The sequence below is a fragment of the Trifolium pratense genome, linkage group LG6 (genome assembly GCF_020283565.1).
Source record: "Trifolium pratense cultivar HEN17-A07 linkage group LG6, ARS_RC_1.1, whole genome shotgun sequence".
Taxonomy (NCBI): domain Eukaryota; kingdom Viridiplantae; phylum Streptophyta; class Magnoliopsida; order Fabales; family Fabaceae; genus Trifolium; species Trifolium pratense.
Window position 1 is genome coordinate 19,120,438 of NC_060064.1, and position 21,950 is coordinate 19,142,387.

At 32.0% G+C, this 21,950-nt stretch overlaps 4 protein-coding genes across 5 annotated transcripts; 2 read left to right on the forward strand and 2 right to left on the reverse strand.

Moving 5' to 3' along the window:
- Positions 1-787: 787 nt before the first annotated feature.
- LOC123893070 (mannan endo-1,4-beta-mannosidase 6-like) lies at positions 788-4,031 on the forward strand. 2 transcript variants are annotated; one of them, XM_045942992.1, is made up of 6 exons: positions 788-1,024; positions 1,357-1,636; positions 2,153-2,347; positions 2,483-2,605; positions 2,692-2,903; positions 3,484-4,031. In XM_045942992.1, exons 1-6 carry the CDS (start codon positions 873-875, stop codon positions 3,914-3,916), a joined length of 1,395 nt encoding a protein of 464 aa, XP_045798948.1. In that variant the 5' UTR covers positions 788-872; the 3' UTR covers positions 3,917-4,031. The 2 variants fall into 2 exon arrangements, with proteins under 2 accessions (XP_045798948.1, XP_045798947.1); XM_045942991.1 differs by having other exon boundaries at positions 821-1,024; positions 1,360-1,636.
- A 2,912-nt stretch (positions 4,032-6,943) lies between these two features.
- Positions 6,944-10,705, forward strand: LOC123891622 (mannan endo-1,4-beta-mannosidase 6-like). Its single transcript, XM_045941530.1, has 6 exons — positions 6,944-7,104; positions 7,428-7,707; positions 8,968-9,162; positions 9,631-9,753; positions 9,899-10,110; positions 10,348-10,705. The coding sequence occupies exons 1-6, from the start codon at positions 6,965-6,967 to the stop codon at positions 10,703-10,705; spliced, it is 1,308 nt and encodes a 435-aa protein (XP_045797486.1). The 5' UTR covers positions 6,944-6,964.
- A 194-nt stretch (positions 10,706-10,899) lies between these two features.
- On the reverse strand, positions 10,900-14,887 carry LOC123891621 (serine/threonine-protein kinase STN8, chloroplastic-like). The gene is made up of 4 exons (XM_045941529.1): positions 14,073-14,887; positions 13,328-13,501; positions 12,427-12,831; positions 10,900-11,583 (listed from the first exon to the last, which is right to left on the reverse strand). Exons 1-4 carry the CDS (start codon positions 14,598-14,600, stop codon positions 11,233-11,235), a joined length of 1,458 nt encoding a protein of 485 aa, XP_045797485.1. The 5' UTR covers positions 14,601-14,887; the 3' UTR covers positions 10,900-11,232.
- A 925-nt stretch (positions 14,888-15,812) lies between these two features.
- On the reverse strand, positions 15,813-20,091 carry LOC123889837 (serine/threonine-protein kinase AtPK2/AtPK19-like). The gene is made up of 7 exons (XM_045939342.1): positions 19,851-20,091; positions 18,100-19,048; positions 17,783-17,865; positions 17,567-17,687; positions 17,292-17,465; positions 16,983-17,090; positions 15,813-16,519 (listed from the first exon to the last, which is right to left on the reverse strand). Exons 2-7 carry the CDS (start codon positions 18,754-18,756, stop codon positions 16,220-16,222), a joined length of 1,443 nt encoding a protein of 480 aa, XP_045795298.1. The 5' UTR covers positions 18,757-19,048; positions 19,851-20,091; the 3' UTR covers positions 15,813-16,219.
- Positions 20,092-21,950: the final 1,859 nt, after the last annotated feature.

Sequence of the window (21,950 nt, forward strand, 5' to 3'; positions counted from 1 at the left end):
AGTGAAATCCGCAGTGAATTACGGTATTAATGAGGTGACAATGTTATGATTCTCACATTTTTGAAAAATAGAAAATTTAATGTAGTCTTTTAAGGTTTGTCTTTAATTTTTTTTTTTATCTTGAATTCTTATTATGCTTTGGAAATCCCTTGTATATAATTCTTCAAATTCTGTTTACTCTTTACTCGTCCAAACAGCTTTTGGCAGAAACCTCGGATATGAATGTTTGTGATGGATATATCATAACTAGAGTTGATTAAGATGTTTGTTGAGTTATTACGTTTAATCAATATATCAATATTTTAATAATCTTGAGAGTTATTCTTAAAAAAAAAACTTCAGATTTATATCATTCTTAAACATATTTAACTCTAATTAATATTAATATATGGGTCTTGCTAACGAGTGCCCCCGGGGCACTCTTTAAGCATTCTATTTAAAGAAACTTTTTATTCAAAAAGTTAAACACTACAATTTCCAATGCGTTGACTTTACGCATTCCGATAAAAATTCTATAAAAAATTTACTATTTATGGGCTTAAAGAGTACCCGGGGGCACTATTTAGCATTTGCCTTAATATATTAATGCCAAGTAGTTTCACTTGAAAGTGCCTAAAGAAATATGGGTGAAGTTTTTGCAACTTTACTTCTATCCATCACTTTCTATAAACCATTGATCAACATTAGAACATAGAGAACATTTTCTTTACTTTAAAGTTAGATATTTTCTTTTTTACTAAACTTTAAGGTTAGATATTCAATGTGATTTATACTTGCCCGCTAACCATTTGAATTTGCCTATATGTTCAAATTTATATATAACATGGCCCAATAGAATATGAACATTGTAGCTAAGTAATTAATCAATTTCAATGGAGAAATTTGGAATACATATGCTTTTTTTATTCTTTCTTTTGATTCTCACAAAACAACTAAGTTCCAATGCTTTTATTAACAGTATGGCTGATGAGGAGTTACTAAATGAAGACCAAAATCATGACCAAGAAATTATCACAAGTTATGAGTAAGATCATGCACCTTCTAGCTATTTCACTTAAATTTTGTTTATAGTATGGAGTTTTAATTAATTATTTTTAAATTAGAAGTTCAATTTTATGTTACTTTTTTACAATTTTTATTTTTAGAATTGTCCTCAGATCATTCTAGTCTAGCTCGATTTTCGTTACTTTATAGACAAATATTAGTAATAGTGATTATGTTAGTTTTCAAAGTTTAATCTCTGGATTTTCTATTTAAACTCTTTCGGTGTGTCTTAGCTCCGTCCGTGTGTCCAATTATATGTTTGTTATTTTTTACATTGACACTTACATATTTGGTGTTTGTAATGGTGTTAAGTAGTGAAGCAATGTTGGAGATGGAAGAGGATGAATGGAAAATGGTGGGGAAGAAAGGAAACCAATTTGTGGTGAATGATCAACCATTCTATATAAATGGATTCAACACATACTGGTTGATGGTTTTTGCTGCAGATGACTCCACCAAAGGAAAAGTCACTGAGGTCTTCAAACAAGCTTCCTCATTTGGTATGACAGTTTGTAGGACTTGGGCTTTCAATGATGGCCAATGGAGAGCCCTACAGAAATCCCCTTCAGTTTATGATGAAGACATCTTCAAGGTAATTCTTAACTGAACAAGTTTAATATTTGTATACACCGTCAGTGTAACAAGTTTTGCAATGTCAGCAAATCACAATCAATCAAACGAATTATTTTTAAAAGTAGTTATGAATAAAGTCAAATGTTTTTAATGATTTAACGGTTATGATTGGTCAACAATGTATACGAATTAAATTATAATTTAATTATTTTAAAATCCAGCTACAAAGTATGTTTATGGGAAAATATGATGATAATAACTAAGACATTAAGCTCAAGTGGTTAATAAATTCCTCCTAGAAAGAATTGTTTGGAAGAACCCGAATTCAATTTCTGGTTGAAACAATTGTTGGCCAGAGTTTACTTATCTCGCGGCCGAACTCTGAATTATCAGGGCTCCTTCCCTCCGGGAACCAGAGGGTTAATAAAAAAAATGATGATAGTAGATATTAGATATATACTAGTTCAGTTGTTAGTGCAGCTAGTTAGGATTTAATTATTTATGATGTAAATTTTACTTATAATTTGAGTGGCAGGCCTTGGACTTTGTGGTAAGTGAAGCAAGGAAATACAAAATCAGGTTGATATTATCATTGGCAAACAATTGGGAAGCATATGGTGGAAAAGCACAATATGTGAAATGGGGCAAAGAGGCTGGCCTAAACTTGACATCCGATGATGACTTCTTCTCACATTCAACCCTTAGAAGCTACTATAAGGCCCATGTTAAGGCAAGTTCCTTTGTTAAATGTAACAACAGCTCAAAACTAAAATTGGTTACTTTAAAGCTTGTTTGGTTTGTGCTGCAATGACTTAACTGCAGAAAAATTGCTTCATACTCATGACTACTATTTTTCACTGTGTAGACTGTGCTCAATAGAGTTAATACATTCACAAATATCACTTATAAGGAAGATCCTACAATTTTTGCATGGGAGTTGATGAATGAGCCTAGATGCAACTCAGATCCCACTGGTGATACCTTACAGGTTTTCCTCTTGTAAACTTCTTATTATTATGTCCTCCAAATCACAAATTGATCAACTAATTTCACTTGAATATAAATATATTATAGGATTGGATACAAGAAATGGCATTTCATGTGAAGAAAATTGATCCAAAACATTTGGTTGAGATTGGACTAGAAGGATTTTATGGTCCCTCAACACCTCATAGACTTCAATTCAATCCAAATACATATGCTCAACAGGTTGGAACTGATTTTATCAGGAACCATCAAGTTCTTGGTGTAGACTTTGCTTCTGTTCATATGTATGCTGACTCTTGGTAAGTATGTCAAGCTGTTCTAATTAGTTACTCGCTCTGGTCACTATTATAAGCAAAGAACCACTTTTTAGGTTCATTGAAAAGTAATGTATCTGGTCAATAATATAGACCAGATATACATTACTTTTACAATGAACTTAAAAAGTGGTTTTTTGCTTATAATAGTGACCGGAGGGAGTACTATAATAAAACTAACTTCTGCTAGTGCTAAGCTAACAATTTATGCAAACTTTTGCATATATATATATATATATCAATTTTCATGAAAAAAATAAAAACTGGAGGGACTAAAACCACATATTACGAGCGCTGCAAAGTTATTTAAGCCAACATTTTTTGTCTGCTTAGAAAATGTCTAGATTGGAATTGTCAGAATCAGTGACTATTAGCCACCATCATTTTGACAAAAATTACACTTTGAAGCTTCAACATGGTGCCAACTTGATTTTACCAAATTCATATCAACCGAAATATACACTTAATAATGTTTTTCATTCATCTAATTCCTAAAATGTACACCTTTTGACATGAATATATTAATTACAACAGTTTCTAACAAAGTCAACTTTTTTGTTTAAAGGGTTTCACCACAAATTGCTGATACACATATCCCATTTGTAATATCATGGATGGAGGCACACATAGAGGATGCTGAAAAGTATCTCGGAATGCCGGTTGTTTTTACCGAGTTTGGCGTATCTTCAAAGGATCCCGGCTATAATTCATCATATAGAGACACACTAATAAGCACAGTTTACAGTTCAATCCTAAACTCAACAAAGAAAGGAGGGAGTGGTGCAGGATGCCTTTTGTGGCAAGTTTTTCCTGAAGATACAGATAATATGGATGATGGTTATGCTATTGTTTTGTCAAAGTCTCCTTCAACTTCAAGTATTGTATCTCTTCATTCTTATAGGCTTAATTTGTTCAACACTTTGTGTTCTTCCAAATGCAATTGGAGTTGTAAGAAGAAGAAAATGTTGGAGAAGATACTATATCATGATGAACTATAACTTATGCAAAGTTTTCAATTGTAAAGCTATGGCCATATAAAACCATGCATGTATAAATATGTGATTAAGATTAACCATATCATTATGTTTGTATTAACTTCCTTTATGTGATTAATTTGAATGGTGGTCATCCTAATCTTAACATAGAAGTATATACTTGTGTAAAAGTATGCTGAAATATTATTCAAATGTATAAAGAGTACAAGCACTAATCTGAATATTGAACTAGCTGGCTCTAACTAATTAATAGGCCTAATACAAAAAAAATACTAAGTTAATAGAAACATGTTATCTTAGACTTGAAGAACTGCAGCTCATAAAATGAGATAATGTTGAGAATATGTTGAGATAATGTTGAAGAACTGCAGCTCAAGAAAATCCAAAGATCTATCAAACATTACTTTGTCAGAATTGGTGTATGATTTGAAAGCCCAAGAACAAAGGAAACTTATGAGGGAGGAAGGCACAATTGAATATTTTTTACAAGCAAAACTGAAGTTCAATCAAGTCACAAAGGAAAGAAGAAAAAGGCCCAATGGAACAACTTTGCGAAAGGAAAAAGTTTCAATAAATGGAGTAGTAAATCCGAAGATGAGATGGCAAATAATCCTCCACGCCAGCACTGTGGAAAAAAAATCATCCACATTTTAGATGCTGGACTAGGCTATATATACGCTGCAACAAATGTAACAAGCTTGGACATATTGCAAAAATTTGCAAGAATAAAAGGCTGCTTGAAGCTCAAGTGATCGACGGTATTGTTGGTATTATGAAAATATCAAGAGTATTATTGGTATTATGAAAAGTTCACACCAAAAATTATGTATTCTCTTTATATATACTAGCGGTTAGACAGAACGCGTTACGCGCCTGTCTGTGTCTAACTTATGTCCAAAAAAAAAAGACATGTCTTATGTTATGGCGAGTTTGTTAATAAAAGATTTTTGTTGATAAAAAAAAGATGTGTCTTATGTGATGGTGAGTTTGTTAATAAAAGATTTTAGTTGCTAAAAAAAATCAAGGGTATTTTTGGTATTATGATGAAAAGTCCACGCCAAAATTTTTTGTATCATCTCTATATATAGTATAGATATATACTAGCGGCCAGACAGAGCGCATTCCGTGCCTGTCTGTGTCTAACTTATGTCAAAAATAAAAACAAAACGTCTTATGTTATAACGAGTTTGTTAATAAAATATTTTTGTTGCTAAAAAAAAAATATGTGTCTTATGTGATGGTGAGTTTGTTAATAAAAGATTTTAGTTGCTAAAAAAATCAAGGGTATTTTTGGTATTATGAAAAGTCCACACCAAAATTTTTTGTATCATATTTATATATAGTATAGATATTGATGTATTTTGACTATATTATTGTCCAAATACATTCATTATTTCATGAATCTAAAAACTGATTTTTTTTCTTATATTTGTGTCCGGAGGGAGGATAAATTATAGATATATGAGAATCATATTTTATATTTTTTGCTTTTACCACCAGTTTAATCTGGTTCGGGGGTCAGTTCTGGCATTAAGTGGTTCTAGCCCCTCCCGATCGCAGTTGCGAGGGATTGAACCGTGATCTTCCTTACCAAGTTCAGCGTCAATCACAATTGAACCAACTAACGATTATTATGATAACCATGTTTTAGGTGGTTGAAGTCAATGAGTATTACGTTAGCTTCTAACTACCATAGCTGGTGGTCTAGTCTCTTGTTTTGTTTGGGCCTTGTATGATTTGTATATGATTTTGATGCTCTGACACTTTATAAACTTTTGTAGTCTACCTCGGTCCGCCTTATGCTGGAGAGACTGTTTGTTAATATATTTCTCATTTTAGTTTGTTAAAAAAAAATGATAATCATATTCTAGAGTGGCCTGGCCGGTTTCTAATCCTTGAATAGAAAAGTATCTCCTAATCATTATACGTAATCTTAATCCGGCCGTACCTAACATAAAGTCCTAATGATCAATTCTAGTTATAATATCTCTATTAATTATTTATGTCAACCCATAATTTGATTAAATTAAATAATTAATCTTATAAATAATTATTTATTAGTCCAATAAAAGATATTTATAAACTATAGTCAATTATAAATATGTACTATTTTTTTTTTACGTAAAATATGTACTAATTATTTGTTAGACTTTTGTTTTTGAGGTTTATGTGTTTATCATTCTTTGACTTTCAATATACTAAAAAAGTGCAAAGTCAATGACTTTGTCATATTATAAAGACAAGTATATTCTAGACATTTGAATTTTATCATATTAGTTTTGTCACATTTGTAGATTAGATTGTCCAATGATATTAACATGGATGTTGTCACATTTGCATATTTATCTTTCTTAATTTTTAACAAATTTAAATATGTAATAATTTTGATTGACCAATTTAAATCAATGAATGAATGAGTATTCTTATTCTTAGTTTAAAAAAATAAATAGTTTCATTTTCATATATATTGTACAAAGTCTCTCGTACACATCTCTTTTTCAATTGTAATCTTATGCAACAAGTTTGGAGAAGTATTTATAATTGGTTGAGTTGTGCATATTATCATTATGAGGAAGGATGGAAGCATTTCAACTTCATTGGTGATATTGTTAAATCAATTAATAAATTATACAACATACTCAAAACTAAATAAACTAATATAATTTTATTTGCTTATTTTATTAGAGAATGTTATATAATACAAAAGCTAATAAACTAACATAATTTTATTTCCTTTATAAAAAATATTTATTTTCATAAGTTGTTATGTATTGAATCAAATTATTTCTTATAATATTTATAAAAATATGAATAATAAGAAGTTCAATTCAGTTCACCGGTTCATCGGTTTTTAAAATTAAAAATAAAAAATCAAACCAATCTAGTTTGATTTTCTTCGGTTCAGATCTGATTTTTGATCCGAACTAAATTAGACGGTTAATTTTTTATTTGAAATTATTTAATTTATCGGTTTAATTGGTTTTTTTATAAACCACTTACAACACCCCTATATAACATGGGCATTGTAGCTTAAGTAACTAACCAATTTCAATGGAGAAATTTGGAACACATATTCTTTGTTTATTCCTTCTTTTTCTATTCCTTCTCTTCATTCTCACAAAACAACCAAGTTCCGGTGCTTTTAGTAAGAGTATGGTGGATCATGTACAAAAATCTATGACAAATTATGAGTATGATCATGCACCTTCTAGCTATTTCACTAAAATTTTATTTATAGTATGAATTTTTAATTATTTTTAAATCGAAGTTCGATTTTATGTTACATTTGTGACAAACTTATTTTTTTATAACCGTCCTCTTCTCATTCTAGTCTAGCTCAATTTTTGTTACTTTATAGACAAGTATTAGTGATTATGTTAGTTTTCAGAGTTTAAACTCTGGATTTCTATTTAAAAACTTTTTCGGCGATTCTTAGCTCCGTCCATGTGTCCAATTATATGTTTGTTCTTTTTACATTGACACTTACATATTTGGTGTTTGTAATGGTGTTAAGTAGTGAAACAATGTTGGAGAAGGAAGATGATGAATGGCAAATGGTGGGAAAAAAAGGAAACCAATTTGTGGTGAATAATCAACCTTTCTATATAAATGGATTCAACGCATTCTGGTTGATGGTTTTTGCCGCAGATGACTCCACCAAAGAAAAAGTCACTGAGGTCTTTAAACAAGCTTCCTCATTAGGTATGACAGTTTGTAGGACTTGGGCTTTCAATAATGGTCAATGGAGAGCCCTACAAAAATCCCCTTCAGTTTTTGATGAAGACATCTTCAAGGTACTTCTTTTTTTTTTTTTACGGGGTCTTCAAGGTACTTCTTAATTTAACGAGTTTAATTTAAATACACCGTCAGTTTTATACTGTCAGCAAATCACAACTGATCAAATAAATAATTTTAAGAGCAGTCATGAATAAAGGTCAAATGTTTATAATAATATATAACGGTTATAATTGATTAACATTAAGGTCATGTTTGGATTAGTTGTGCATTTGGCAAAAATATGGGTGGCTTACAGTGATTTCAGCAAATCTACCATGATTTTTAAGCACTAAAACATCTTTACACTATTAAATTGATTTTTATTCCAAACTAGTGCAATTTTTCAAACTTATTACCAATTAGGTGTAGTTTTCAAAAAAATTATCACAAAGGGGTAAATCGTCTTCTTCGTATACGAATTACCTATGTGTTTTATTTATTTATTTATTTGGTTAGAAACAAAGTTGTAGGTGGCACTTACGAGTTTGTCTTTTCTATTTATTTTTAAATAAAGTCATCACTATTATCTATGACTTTACTTTTAACCAAAAAAATAAACACATGAGTAAGTCGTGTCTGACGACGACGACTAATGCTTATTTGATAAATTTTTTAAAAACTACCCCAAATTGGTAATAAGCTTGAAAAATTGCACCTATGTGATAAAAATATCCTATTAAATCCTAACTTAATTATCAAAATATAAAGAAAATTTATGCAAAAATATGATAATAATAGATAGCTAGATAGATTGGTCATTAGCAGGTCTGATTGGGATGTCAATGGGATATAGATCGGGCTGAGAGTACTTTACCACTCTCTTTTCCGCCATCTAAAATATTCTCATATCCGTCCTTATCCTCCTCTTCGGAGAGTATTCTTCCTTCATCTCTATTCCTACGGATCATCACAGTTTCCATAGGGACCATCAACATTAAAAGAACTATCAAATTTCTATTATTTTCAATCAAAATAGTCGTAAGAAAAATAAAGTTTATTCATAAAATAAATAAAATGTAAGACATATTGTGAGTCTTGCGACAATAATATCACACAAACAAATTTATACACATATTGTATAAAGGGTATTTTTACGTTGTTGATTACAATATGACTATTTTTTTATGTTAGTTACAAAAAGATAAATGATTATTTAATTTATTGTTATGTTATTGACGATATTTACAAATTAAATAGAGAATTATCCGAGGACCGGCATAGTTATTAGTGCAGCTAATAAGCATTTATAATGTAAATTTTACTAATTTGAGTGGCAGGCCTTAGACTTTGTGGTAAGTGAAGCAAAGAAAAACAAAATCAGGTTGATATTATCATTGGCAAACAATTGGGATGACTATGGTGGCAAAGCACAATATGTGAAATGGGGCAAAGATGCTGGCCTTAACTTGACATCTGATGATGACTTCTTCTCACATCCAACCCTTAGAAGCTACTATAAAGCCTATGTTAAGGCAAGTTCCTTTGCTAATTGTAACAACCATTGGTTACTTTAAGGCTTGTTTGGTTTGTGCTGCAATGACAACTGCAGAAAATTGTTTCATAACTACTGTTTTTCAATTGCTGCAGAAAATTGTTAAGGTTAAATATACTTTTTGTTTTTTGTAAAATGAGGTGAATGACAACTCGTTAAAAGGCCGAGGGATAAATGAGGTGCATGACAGTTCATTGAAAAATGTCAACTCATAGGAGTATCATGGATCTTTGTTAGCCATGTCAGTATTTTTGTAACGGAGATGTTGACACCACAGACAAAATATGATGGTTTTTGACTTTACGGGGACAAAATCCAAAAAAAATAAAATACAAGAACAAAAAAAAACTATACTTGCAAGAACAAAAAGTATATTAAAATCTCATTATTAATATTATTACTATTACTATTATTATTCCACAATACTAAGTTGAATTTCACTGTGTAGACTGTGCTTACTAGAGTTAACACATTCACAAATATCACTTATAAGGAAGATCCTACAATTTTTGCATGGGAATTGATGAATGAGCCTAGCTGCTACTCAGATCCCACAGGTGATAAGTTACAGGTTTGCCCCTTGTAAACTTCTTCTAGCTTCCAAATCAGAAGGGCATTGTCCCTTCCATATAGCAACTTGTTCTTTCCAACCATGATATAATGTACTTACAACATTCAACTCAAATACTTTTCACTTGTGAATATAAATATTATAGGATTGGATACAAGAAATGGCATTTCATGTGAAGAAAATTGATCCAAAACATTTGGTGGAGATTGGACTAGAAGGATTTTATGGCCCCTCAACACCTCAGAGAACTCAGTTCAATCCAACAAATACATCTAAACAGGCTGGAACTGATTTCATCAGGAACCACCAAGTTCTTGGTGTGGACTTTGCTTCTGCTCACATATATACTGACACTTGGTAAGTATGTCAAATTTTTCTACTATTTTCTTTTTTTTTTTGGTCAAGTAGCCCAGTGACTAGAAATTCTACCCTAAGATGCATAAGTGGGATGACCAGTGTTCGAAACCCGACCCGCTGCATTTATAATGCAATGTCCCTCCCAACTGAGCTAAGCTCACGGGACATTTTCTACTATTTTCTAGTATGACATGAATAGTAAAAAGTTTCTAACTCAGTCAATTATCTCCTTTAAAGGATTTCACCACAAATTGCTGATACACACATCCCATTTATAATATCATGGATGGAGGCACACATAGAGGATGCTGAAAAGTATCTCGGAATGCCGGTTGTTTTCACTGAGTTTGGCTTATCTTCAAAGGATTCTGGCTACAATTCAACATATAGAGACACAGTAATAAGCACTGTGTACAGTTCAATCTTAAACTCAACAAAGAAAGGAGGGAGTGGTGCTGGAAGCCTTTTGTGGCAGATGATTCCTGAAGATACAGATGCATTGGATGATGGTTATGCTATTGTTTTCTCAAAGTCTCCTTCAACTTCAAGAATTGTATCTCTTCAATCTTATAGGCTTGGTTTGTTCAACTCCTAGTGTTCTTCCAACTTAAGTATATGTATCTGTTTGTATTAACTTCAATTTATATCGCCATACATGGTCACCATCTTAATTACTATTGATGCATGCTATAACTTTCTTCACTGATTACATTAAGCATTTATACATATTTGCGAGTAATAGACAAATGAAAGTGCAAAATGGCATTGAATATAACATGACATCTTGTGAGTGACGTTCGTTGAAAATGAGATAAATTATACTTAAATAATGGACGTGTTTGGATAAACAGCTTAGTTAAGCGATTATAACATAAGCATTTATAAGTGTTTATGTATAAGTTATTTCTATAACAAAAGATAAAATAAAGTCAATAGTTTTTGTATGAGCTATAAACTGTTTTCATATGCTATCCTTGAGAGCTTATGGAAATAAGCTGAAAACAATTTATGGACATGTCATAAGTTGTTTCCATAAGTTCTCTTGAACAGTTTTGCAAGTATTTACACCGGTAGATAAATTCAAATAAATCAATCCAAACAGACCGAAAAATTATAAGCATCTCACTTTGTGCTAAAGCTGAATTTTGAAAGAACTGCAGCTGCCTGATCACCACCTAGAAGAAAATAAGGATGTCTCAAAGCAGAAGCAGCGGATAAACGCCGTGTTCTTTCGGAACTTCTCTTGGAGATAAGCTTTGATGCTAAGTCCCATCCTCTACCAGAATTGCTGTCAAGTATTTCGGAGTTAGACTTCATTCGAGTAGAGTCTCTCCATTTGTTTAAGTCATATCCACATGTCCTCATTTCCAAATTGAAATTCTTTAAAGCAGCTTGAGACCTTAAAGTTGGTATTGCCATTTGTAAAAGTACAATCCCAGCAGAATACATATCAAAGAGATCAGGACTGTTTAACTGCAACAGTAAGCATAGAGCTTCACTTTAGTACTTAACTTATATAGCATTAAGTGTGTTCTGATTGATTAAGAGTCAGTTTAATAAAATTCTCAATAAGTGCTTATGAAAAAAGGGAAATCAAAAGAATCTTGCAATAACTAAGTGTTTTTTAAACAACAGCTTTTTGTATAAGTTGATATTTAGTTCTATAGTTCAGTTTTTCAGACGCTATCAGTGTTTATGGTATAAGTGCTTATGTATAAGAGATTTCTATAACTAAAGATAAGATATAGGCAAACTGTTTTCATATAGGCTATAGATTGTTTTCATAAGTAATCATGTAGAGCTTATGGAAATAAGTTGAAAACAGCATATGGACATGTCATAAGTTGTTTCCATAAGCTCTCCCAAACAGTACCACAGGTGCATATGCCAGTAGATAAACACAAATAAATCAATCAAAGCAGTCCTTCTCTATAAACATCTAAAAGCTTATAAGTATTTTTCCGAGTGAAGAAACATAAACTTATTTTGATATTGAAGCCTTCATAAGCTAGAAGCCTATTCAAACTGGACCTAATTAGTACTTAATGTATGCTTAAAAAATATTTGGAGTTCTATCAATATCTTGGTCTATACACTTCTTTTACTAACATCATAGCATGTCCATAAGTTGTTTTTCAACTTATTTCCATAAGCTCTTCAAGATAGCTTACAATGAAAATAGCTTCATTTTATTTTATCTTGTTACAGAAATAGCTTATACATAAGCACTTATATGATATGCGCTTATGCTATAAGCACTTAATTAGGATGTTTATCCAAACATGGACTATATAAATAGGATAACAGAAACTAAACCTGCCACAGGATTGGTGAAAGTAGAGCCGCAATTGGCTCTGGAGGAAGACTTTGTGTTTCTTGTGGTAGCACATATAGTTCAGGGGGACAGTAATCAGGATCCAAAGGAGTATAATTAGGAACAAAATTCTTTCCAATTCTAAGGTCTGTTGCTGCACCAAAATCAATGAGTTTGATCTGCCCTTTTTTTGTAACAACCAAGTTGGAAGGCTTTACATCTCTATGAACAATGCCAGTGTCATGAATTTTCTTAAGAGATGTAATGATTTGGCGCATTATTTGCTTGATGATCAATGCATTTCTTTTAGAAGAATCTACACCTTGTAAGACTCTTCCAAACATGACAGATTCTAAGTTTGAAGGGAAGTTTTTATCTGTCATGTAATCAGCAAGAGTACTGTCTCCCTGTGATATATTATGGACAACCCTGCAATTAGTGTATAAATAAATAGTTGGTAATTTATTTTCCTAAGTTATGTATATATAGCATGAAATTCATTCAAATAAAGAATTTGACAGTGTAAAAAAGTTTTAGACACATATTAAATCATATCTCACCAAGTTTTAGGAAATAATACTATCAGTGTTATCAGTAGTAGATTAAGGAATATAGTGAAACGCCAAGAATTGCCGCTACATCAGCTAGCAAAATCTGGAATACCAGTCATTATTTCCCTTATAGCGAAACTAGGATAGCGGCGTGGTTTTCACAGCGGATTCATCAAAATCTGCTATGCAGTAGTGCTATAGTGCCGCTATTTGACAACACTTGGTGAAATAGGAGTATAGTATGCTACTAGACTCCAAGGATAAAGTTAAAGCCAACACTAAATTTAGTTCATCATGATGCATAGATAATCTACTGATAGAGTTGATCCAATAGGAATATTAGGAAGAGCACCTCGAATTTCCAAACAAGCCATTTTCCACCTTTTGTGAATTGTGAATTGCTTTTATCAGCTACAAAACTTCCAAGGAACTTAGCACATGTTTCAGGAGCTGCTCTAGAGAGTCTGTAATTAAACCACTCTTCAAAATCACCAAATTCTTTAGCCCCTTCAATTCCAACCTTGACCTGCATTTTCCATCAATCAGCTCTGCTTTTGCTTTCTAAATAAAACCAGGAAAAGAGAATGAAATACATGCATCTTATGTAACTAGTTTTAGTCATCATAAGATTTTTATGCATTTTACCAACATGGCATTGGGAGAGTTAATGACGCAAATCTCTCCCAGGGAAAGAACCCGAGTTCGATTCCTGGAATCTCCCATTTAGAAGACAGCCCAACAACACATAAAAAAAACCAGATGTTCCATTGCCGACTCAAGGATTAGTCTCGTAGCAGACCCAAAGAGGCCTAAGCCGTGCAGATACCTTGTAAAGCCTACCGGAGTCAGAGACTCTAATGATGGTGTGTTAGAAAGAAAAAAAAATATTATGCATTTTTAGCCATTCTTCATGTTAAATATGAGGGACAAAATGAATAATTTTTTATAAGGACTAAACTACAAAAAATAAAAAATTATAGGTACTTCAAGATATATATACAAACAATTGCATCAGATTCAACTACAGAAACAAGTATAACCATTGGATTAGTAAGTACTTATTGGAGAATAAATGAACATTTAATCTCAAATTATACCTTTTTAAGAATGACTTTATCCTTAGATTTAGCATCTAATTTCCCTCTTCCACTCTCTTTTATCTTTGTTACCAAAACAGCAGAATAAACAACACCAAATGACCCTTCTCCTATCTTACCTCCAATCAAGAAATCACTCCTTTTCATGTTTCTCCTTCCAGATAAACTATCCAAAACCAATTGCATTGGAGCCAAAAGGTATGCATCAATAGCACCAAAAAGAACACCTGGTCTTGCAGTTAAGTACAACCATGATAACCCAACAAAGACCAAAATCTCCAACCTCTGAATGTCTGATAAGTCCTCACTCAAAGTCTGAAACTTATCCAAATAAAAAGTGTTGTTCAATGGTATGTCTTTGGGGATGATATCAAAAAATGCACTGCACCTTATAGAATGAGTGTTGTTGAAATGGTTTGTTAAGAAAGAATTGTTAAATGAGGTGGAGAATTTTAGAGGAGAGAAGCAGATTTTGTTATGAGTGTGTTGAAGTGTGGTTGTAGTTGTTGTAGAGAGTAGGGAAACCATGACTATGTTGTTTTAAGACAAAGGACAATGTTGTTTGTGTCTCTCAGATTGTTTTTCATGTAATTGAAACTTTGAGTTTGAGATAAATAAATGAATAAATAAATAAATAAATAAAATTAAAGTCAGCATATGTTGCTCTTTAGGCCATTTGTTTCTCATTACTTTATCCACCCTTTTCTATATATATTTTCTTGGTTCAAAATTACTTGAAACCTCATCCATGAAATCCAAACAATCAAATTATTCATTTTCCCTTATTTTCTCAAAGGGTTATTAATCAGATCATCATCTCACTCGTTACGACAAGGATGACCTTGATCTTTTACTTTCAGCATGTACCACGAGTCGTCGTTAGAGATTATGAAGTGTTGGTCCACACACCTATAAAAATGGTTTCCCCTAGAACTTATCATATTTTTAACAAAGTTTACAAAGTATAGTAGTACCTTTCGCCGGGACAAAAAATGTAAAAACTAAAATATAACCATGCTAATAAAAGATAGGGTAAATAGGGTTTTACTTTTACCCCCCGCAAAATAGGCCAGTTTTGCGTTACCCCTTGCAAATTTTTTTTTTGTGATTACCTCCTGTAAAATGAAGATTCCATCATTTACCCCCCTCAGTAGACAACATGGATGTTGACTGGACAAAATTGATGATGTGGGATGCATGTGTGGCTTTTCATTCATTTTTTATTAAATTTTTTGTGCCACGTAGATAAATAACTTAATATAATTATTAATTTTTCAAAAAGAAAAAGAAATTAAAAAAAATTGTTAATGAAATTTATTTATAAACATTCTTGTTCTTCTTCTCAGTGTAATCACAAATCAAATCCCACACAATCAACAAAATCTTCTTACCCAAATTTCTCTCAAATTTCACATCTTATTAACAACCCTAAATTATTTATCTTATATAATCACAACTATTGAAGAAGATGAACCTTCAACCCCAATTACTATCATTTTTTTCTTCTTTTTTTTCAGTTTTTTTTTAATTAAAAAAATAATAATTATACATTCATTAATGAATTGACAATAAAAAATAAATATAAAATAAATTAATTCCACTTGTACGTGCCACGTCATCATTTTTGTCCAGTTAGCATCCATGTTATCGACTGAGGGGGATAAATGATGGAATCTTCATTTTACAGGGGGATAATCACAAAAAAAAAAATTGCAGGGGGGGTAACGCAAAACTGGCCTATTTTGCAGGGGTAAAACTCTATTTACCCTAAAAGATAATAACAGCATAACATAAATTGAAATTCAAAAGTATTCATAATCATCTATTGAGGCTTCATTACCAGCACACAATGTGATAAATTATTAAGATGTGTTAACTTATTTTCTCCAAATGACAAGTTCTAGCAATGCCAGCTCAACAATTGTAGAGCCGCAAGGCACGTGCTGCAAAGTCGGCTCAACAAAATAAAAGAGAACGAGGAAAATGTTTCTTGGTAATTCATGTGACAGTGTATCACCGTTCACTCATCGAAATACAAGTAACTACTATTACTACTGGCTAATCATTATAATTATAAGAACGAAAAAGAGTGTTGATAACTTAAACTTAAGCCAATGCCAATGCCAATGCCAATGCAAGATGTGAAATTAGCAAGCAGGGCTATTCTTTTGAAGAAAAGAGGCTGCAGGTCTCACATAAGAGAAGTCCTTGAAAGGGTTTCCACCATTTGGGCTTGCAGCAGGTGAATCAACAACAGGCATATCAGTCCAGCGCTTCTCAAAGTTGGCAACACAGTGCTTCCCAGCTACGTCTGGCCTAAAGCTTGGTTCGATTTCGCGTGCATCCAACTTCTTCCAATTGATTGGTTTGAACCACTTGTGCCCTTTAATTTCCTCAATCCCTTTAGCTCCACAACCTAACCGCTTTGATGCCTCCTTCTGTAGCAGCTGTAACACAGAAGCAAAGTATCAATATGTTGAAGAGATTCTACAGCATTTCAAGAAATATCACATTAGGGAGCATTTGGAAGAGCTCATTTGAGTTTATCTACTTATATTGTATATCGAAACATCCCACAAAACGCATTTGTTGATTAAACGCTTAATTAAATTGTATATCCAAACATCCCCTTAGTTTTTGCATGTGATAAAAACTTAGAAAAACTGTTTGCATAGACTAGTTGTCAAGCTCAAATGAAACTTAATTATACAGAGACCCTTCAATGTTGCAAAATTGAACTTCAAGGTTTTTCTTTTAATGAATCAAAATTTCTGCTATGTATGCCTAAATAAACAGTTAAATTAAAACAAAAAAAGCTACGCAATTATGTTGCAAATAATATAATTTTCAGATGATGAATTTGATCTAGGATAATTGAAGGAAATATATATTCTGCGGACTAGAGATTACCCCTTTCAACAGTGCATGCGCTTCGCTCGACAAATATCCTGGCAGCTTAATCTTATCTTTCACTATCTTCTGCTGAATCTTCTCACGGTTCCCACCACAGAAGGGTGGCTGCAGAGGAGGTGAAACAACAAAAACAATCATTTAGCAACTTTATTAAAATTGTCAATGAACCAAGAGACTAAGCTTCTAAGTTCAAACTTAACTAATTTAGTTGCTTGAATAAGCCAAACATAAATGCATTTTAAGTCCTACCCACAACAAAGAATTATACAACTATGAAGATCCAATACAAATTTACAAGATACAAACCTTTCCGGTGAGCATCTCAAACAATAAGATGCCTACACTCCACCAATCGGCAGCCTTATCATGGCCCTTGCCAAGAATAATTTCAGGTGCCATGTACTCTAATGTACCACACATCGAATTAGATCTTGTACTTTCTTCAAATTGTTTTGCTAAGCCAAAATCAGTCAACATAACCTAGTAGATAAACAAAACAAATCTCAGGTCAGTTATGACATGTACAGAGCAGAGTTAAAAGTCGATATGAAAAACATGAAGGAGGGAGAACAGAAGCGTACATGGCCATCAGCATCCATTAGGATATTTTCAGGTTTTAGATCCCTGTGCATTATTCCTTTTGAGTGGAGATGGGAAACTGCAGAAACAATCTCGGCGGCGTATATGCGTGCTAGATCCTCTCTGAATATACAAAGATGAAGAATAGAACCGTACATTAACGCTGCAAACTTGAAAACTGAAACATAAGACAAATAAGAACTCAAAGCTAAACCTACCTGAAAAGGCCCTGGTGATAAAGCTGAAAGAAGAGATGACCCCCATTAACAAAATCCAGTACCAGATACAATCTGTATTTTGTCTGAAACAACATATACAGAATAGAACATGTCACTTATAATTTCTATTTTAGACTATATTCTTCTGTAAACCAGTTAACAAGAGAAAACATTTTATTTACAAAGAACACATTTTGGGTAGAATAACTAAATTTTAAAAACACATACAATGACATAATTGCGTTTTGAAAACCATGAACAGTCAACAAAAGATGAAAGATGCTACAAAACCTTTTTACAAATTTGAAAACAAGTACCTGAAAAGAGTATCTAAGTTGTACAACAAAGGGGTGCTCTATCTTTGTCAAAATCTCCCTCTCAGCTTTCATGTATTCAGCATGGTTCTTCTCCATAATCTTATCCTTCCGCATAACCTTCATAGCATATATTTCTGAAGTGCCCTTTTTCCTCACCTGATACACTTTTGCAAATGCTCCCTGCCCCACAACCTTCAAAACCTCAAAATCTTCAATGCTAACTCTTTGGATCTCCATGAGGTTCCCATCTTCATCATTCAAAGACTCCTCAATGTTGTCAAATGAAGTCTCTTTAATGTCTTCAGTGGTCTCTTCAATGACGGGCTCCACTAGTTCCAATGAATCGGCAGAGTCGGCCTCGTGTATGGTGAGCTTACTGAGTTTAAGTGATTGACTGATACAACTAGAAGGGCCAACAAGAGAATGTGAGCGGGTGTAAATGACTTCTGGGTCATCATAAACCAGCTCGCTCGATTCATCAATCAACTCAAAAGAAGTGGAATCAACGTTATTGACTTCTACGGTAAGTGGACCGAAGACATCGGAGAAATCTAGCTCAACATGATCTGTGGTTGCAGTACCAGGATCATTTACAGGAAAGAGTAATGGTTTAAACATCCCAGCCATAGTGGAACCGGAAAACTGAGAGGAAACCATTTTTCACCACTCAACGAAACAAAGGATCTAATTTCTAACGATGCTGATGACCGAACTACTAAGAAACTATGGGTTAATCGGACCGAAGTTCTCCAGCACCCTCACTGCAGATGGACTCCTATCAATGGCCTGAATAAGAAGAAAGTTGATGTAGGCAAATGCAGTTCCCAAGAATTTTGGCAGCAAGCAGATCAAAATCCAGCAGAAGAGACCGTTGTTCTTGTTTCCCGAATTACAGGAAACCAAGTATGCTCCAGTGGTTGTTGAACTCATGAAGATCCAAATTGACAATCTGCGTTTCAACAAGGAAATAAAATGAAAAAACAAAACAAAAGAACTCAACTCAAATACAATCTAATCACCATAGCACCGTCACAAATAAAACATCACAAACACTCAATAGCTCACAACAACAAAGAAAAAACAATCAAATAGGAGCAAACAACCATTTTGGTCCCTGGATGTGTGCATTGTCACTATAGTCCGTAAATATATCAAAATTACAAACACATCCCTTTTTGTTAGTAGTTTCGTGGACTAAATTGACCAACGAAAAACACGTGCAAGGGTTTAACTGACTACATAAAAACAGATTTGATGACCAAAAGTGCAATTTTGATTTGATAGTACATTCAAGTACTATAGTAAAAACGCCCCACACATTCATGAACCAAAAATCAAAATGGTTGTTTATCAAATCAAATCACGAAACCACCAATCACATACATAATTACCATGAAGAAGAAAAAGAAACACCAACATCAAAAAAAGGGATTGATTCAAGTTCTTATAATTCTCAATAAAACAGTCAAAAAAGTAGTTACTATTTGGCAATAAAGGAATAAAAAACAATAATAAAACGATAAGCTAAGTTAAATACATGATATAACAAGATCTAATCTAACAGAAAAATCCAAAAAAAAAAAATCATAGATCGGAAAGTAACCACAAAAAAAACGAAGGAAACAGAAAATTAGATAAACCCAATTGAAATTAAAGAAACAAACCTAAATGATTCGATTAAAAATCGAAACTTTAATATAATGGCAATTAAAAAAATGAAAAATTGAGAGATAGAAAGAAAGAGGGGTTACCAGGGAAGGTTGGGGGAAGAGACCTTTGTTGTTTACGAGGAAATTGTTTTTGTGGGAAAGGGTTCGCGTCGCCGCTTAAAACATCATGTTTGAAGGATCGATCGATGGTTATGGTTATCTTGTTTTGGTTGTTTTTGTGAAACGTGGCGATGTATGAGTGGGTGAATTTGTCCCCACTTGATTTCGTGGACTCTCCTTATAATGCGATGCGAATATGCTGTTGTTTGTTTGTTTTTTAGTTGAATTAGTTGAACTAGTTGGAATGCAATGTACTTTGCTTCTTTTTTATCTTTTTCTTTATTTTTATTTTTTATTTTTGATAAGATAATGTTATCTTTTTAATACATTGGTGAATTGTGGAAAAAATATTTTCATTTTACTTTTTTTTTTATGGAAAATATTGTTTTACTTTTGAGTTTAATTTATATGCACCTTTAGTATAAAGTTGTTTTACACATGCGTTCAATAATATACCGACACAACATGTATGGTAATTAAAAACACATGATGTGTCACATTCATTAAATGATGTGGCAACGTATTATTGAATGTATGTTTACACAGTGCACAACAATTAAACATTTTACTTTTATTTATTCTAGGAAATTTTGACCGGACCAAACAAAAGTGGATGCAAATTTAAAGAATTTGTATTATTGTATTTATGAATTACCGAGTGATTATGAATAAAACATGCATCTTTAAAACAAAATGAATAAAACATGCATGTGTGCTTTGTAATTATGAATTTTAAGTTTTACAATTTTTTGGCGTAGTTTAAATTTAATTTTCATCTCTTAAGTTTCACAATTTTTTTATAAGTTTTTTACTTGCACAAATTTTATATAAGTTGTTTCACAATTGTTTGGTTTTTGACTTTTTATGATTTCGTTGCTTGATTTTAATCTCTTAAATTTTACAATTGTTCATTTTGGCCTCTCATCGATTTTGGTCCTCCAAATTTACGTCATCCTGCATTTTCTAGTCTGCATTGACTTTTTGACTAAAAATTATTTGTGGTATTTTAAAACTATAAATAATTGTTTAAATTAAGTAAATAGAAGTTTGTTTAAAATAAAAAAATTATAAAATAAAAAGATTGTATTAAACAAATTTTTCAAAAATAAATAAAAGATATTTTATAAAATACAAAATATATTTCATAAAAAATTGCTAAACTATTTTTTTTATAACAAGATTATTTTATAAACTACTTATAACAAAAAAATTATTTTATTTTATCAACTATTTTTTAAATACAATTTTTTATATATTTTAGAATTGTTTTTAATTTTTAAAACATCTTTTTAAAAATAAAGAAAAAATATTTTTTAAAAATACCACATTATCATTTAGGGGAGACTAGCAAATGCAAAATGGGGTAAATTTAGGGGTCCAAAATCAAGCAATTGAAACTTATGGGTCAAAGTCGAGCAATTGAGAAATTTAAAAAGTTAAAATTGAGCGATTGAAACTTATAGGGGCAAAATCAAACAATTGTAGAACTTGTGGTGTCAAAACTACGTTTAAGAAAAAAAAATAAAAATTGTAGATATATTTCTATGAGTATATAACTCAATTGATAGGTAATACATATTATTTTTTTATTGAAAAATATCTCATTCATTGCAATTAATAAGTTCACATAGTATAATAGATGAGAAAGGATTAGGGACATTCTCAAACCATAAAAGAGAACCTAAATTTCTAGCTACACCTACTTGCATCTTTTAACAACTACTTCATATGTCCCTTAATATAAGCTTTCATTGAAATTTTTCATGTAGATTAAAAAGTTAGTACTGTAATAAATGTGTATTTTTTGTGTATTAGAATTACTAAATTGTCCTTTATGAAAAAAATTATTTGTAGTTGATTTTTCGTATTTCAATGCAAAGTAGGGTTATGTTTGGAAAAGTAATAATAAATGTGTCTAGGAAATTGAAAATGAGGTTATATTTAGGAAAAAAATTTATCTTTGAAAAACTGCTTATAATTAGGGACGGAGGAAGTAAAACACTAACATTTAACAAGCAACCGGCCACAATGAATTCACTTTCAACATCCATTTCCACCAGGGGCGAATCCACCACCCGGCAT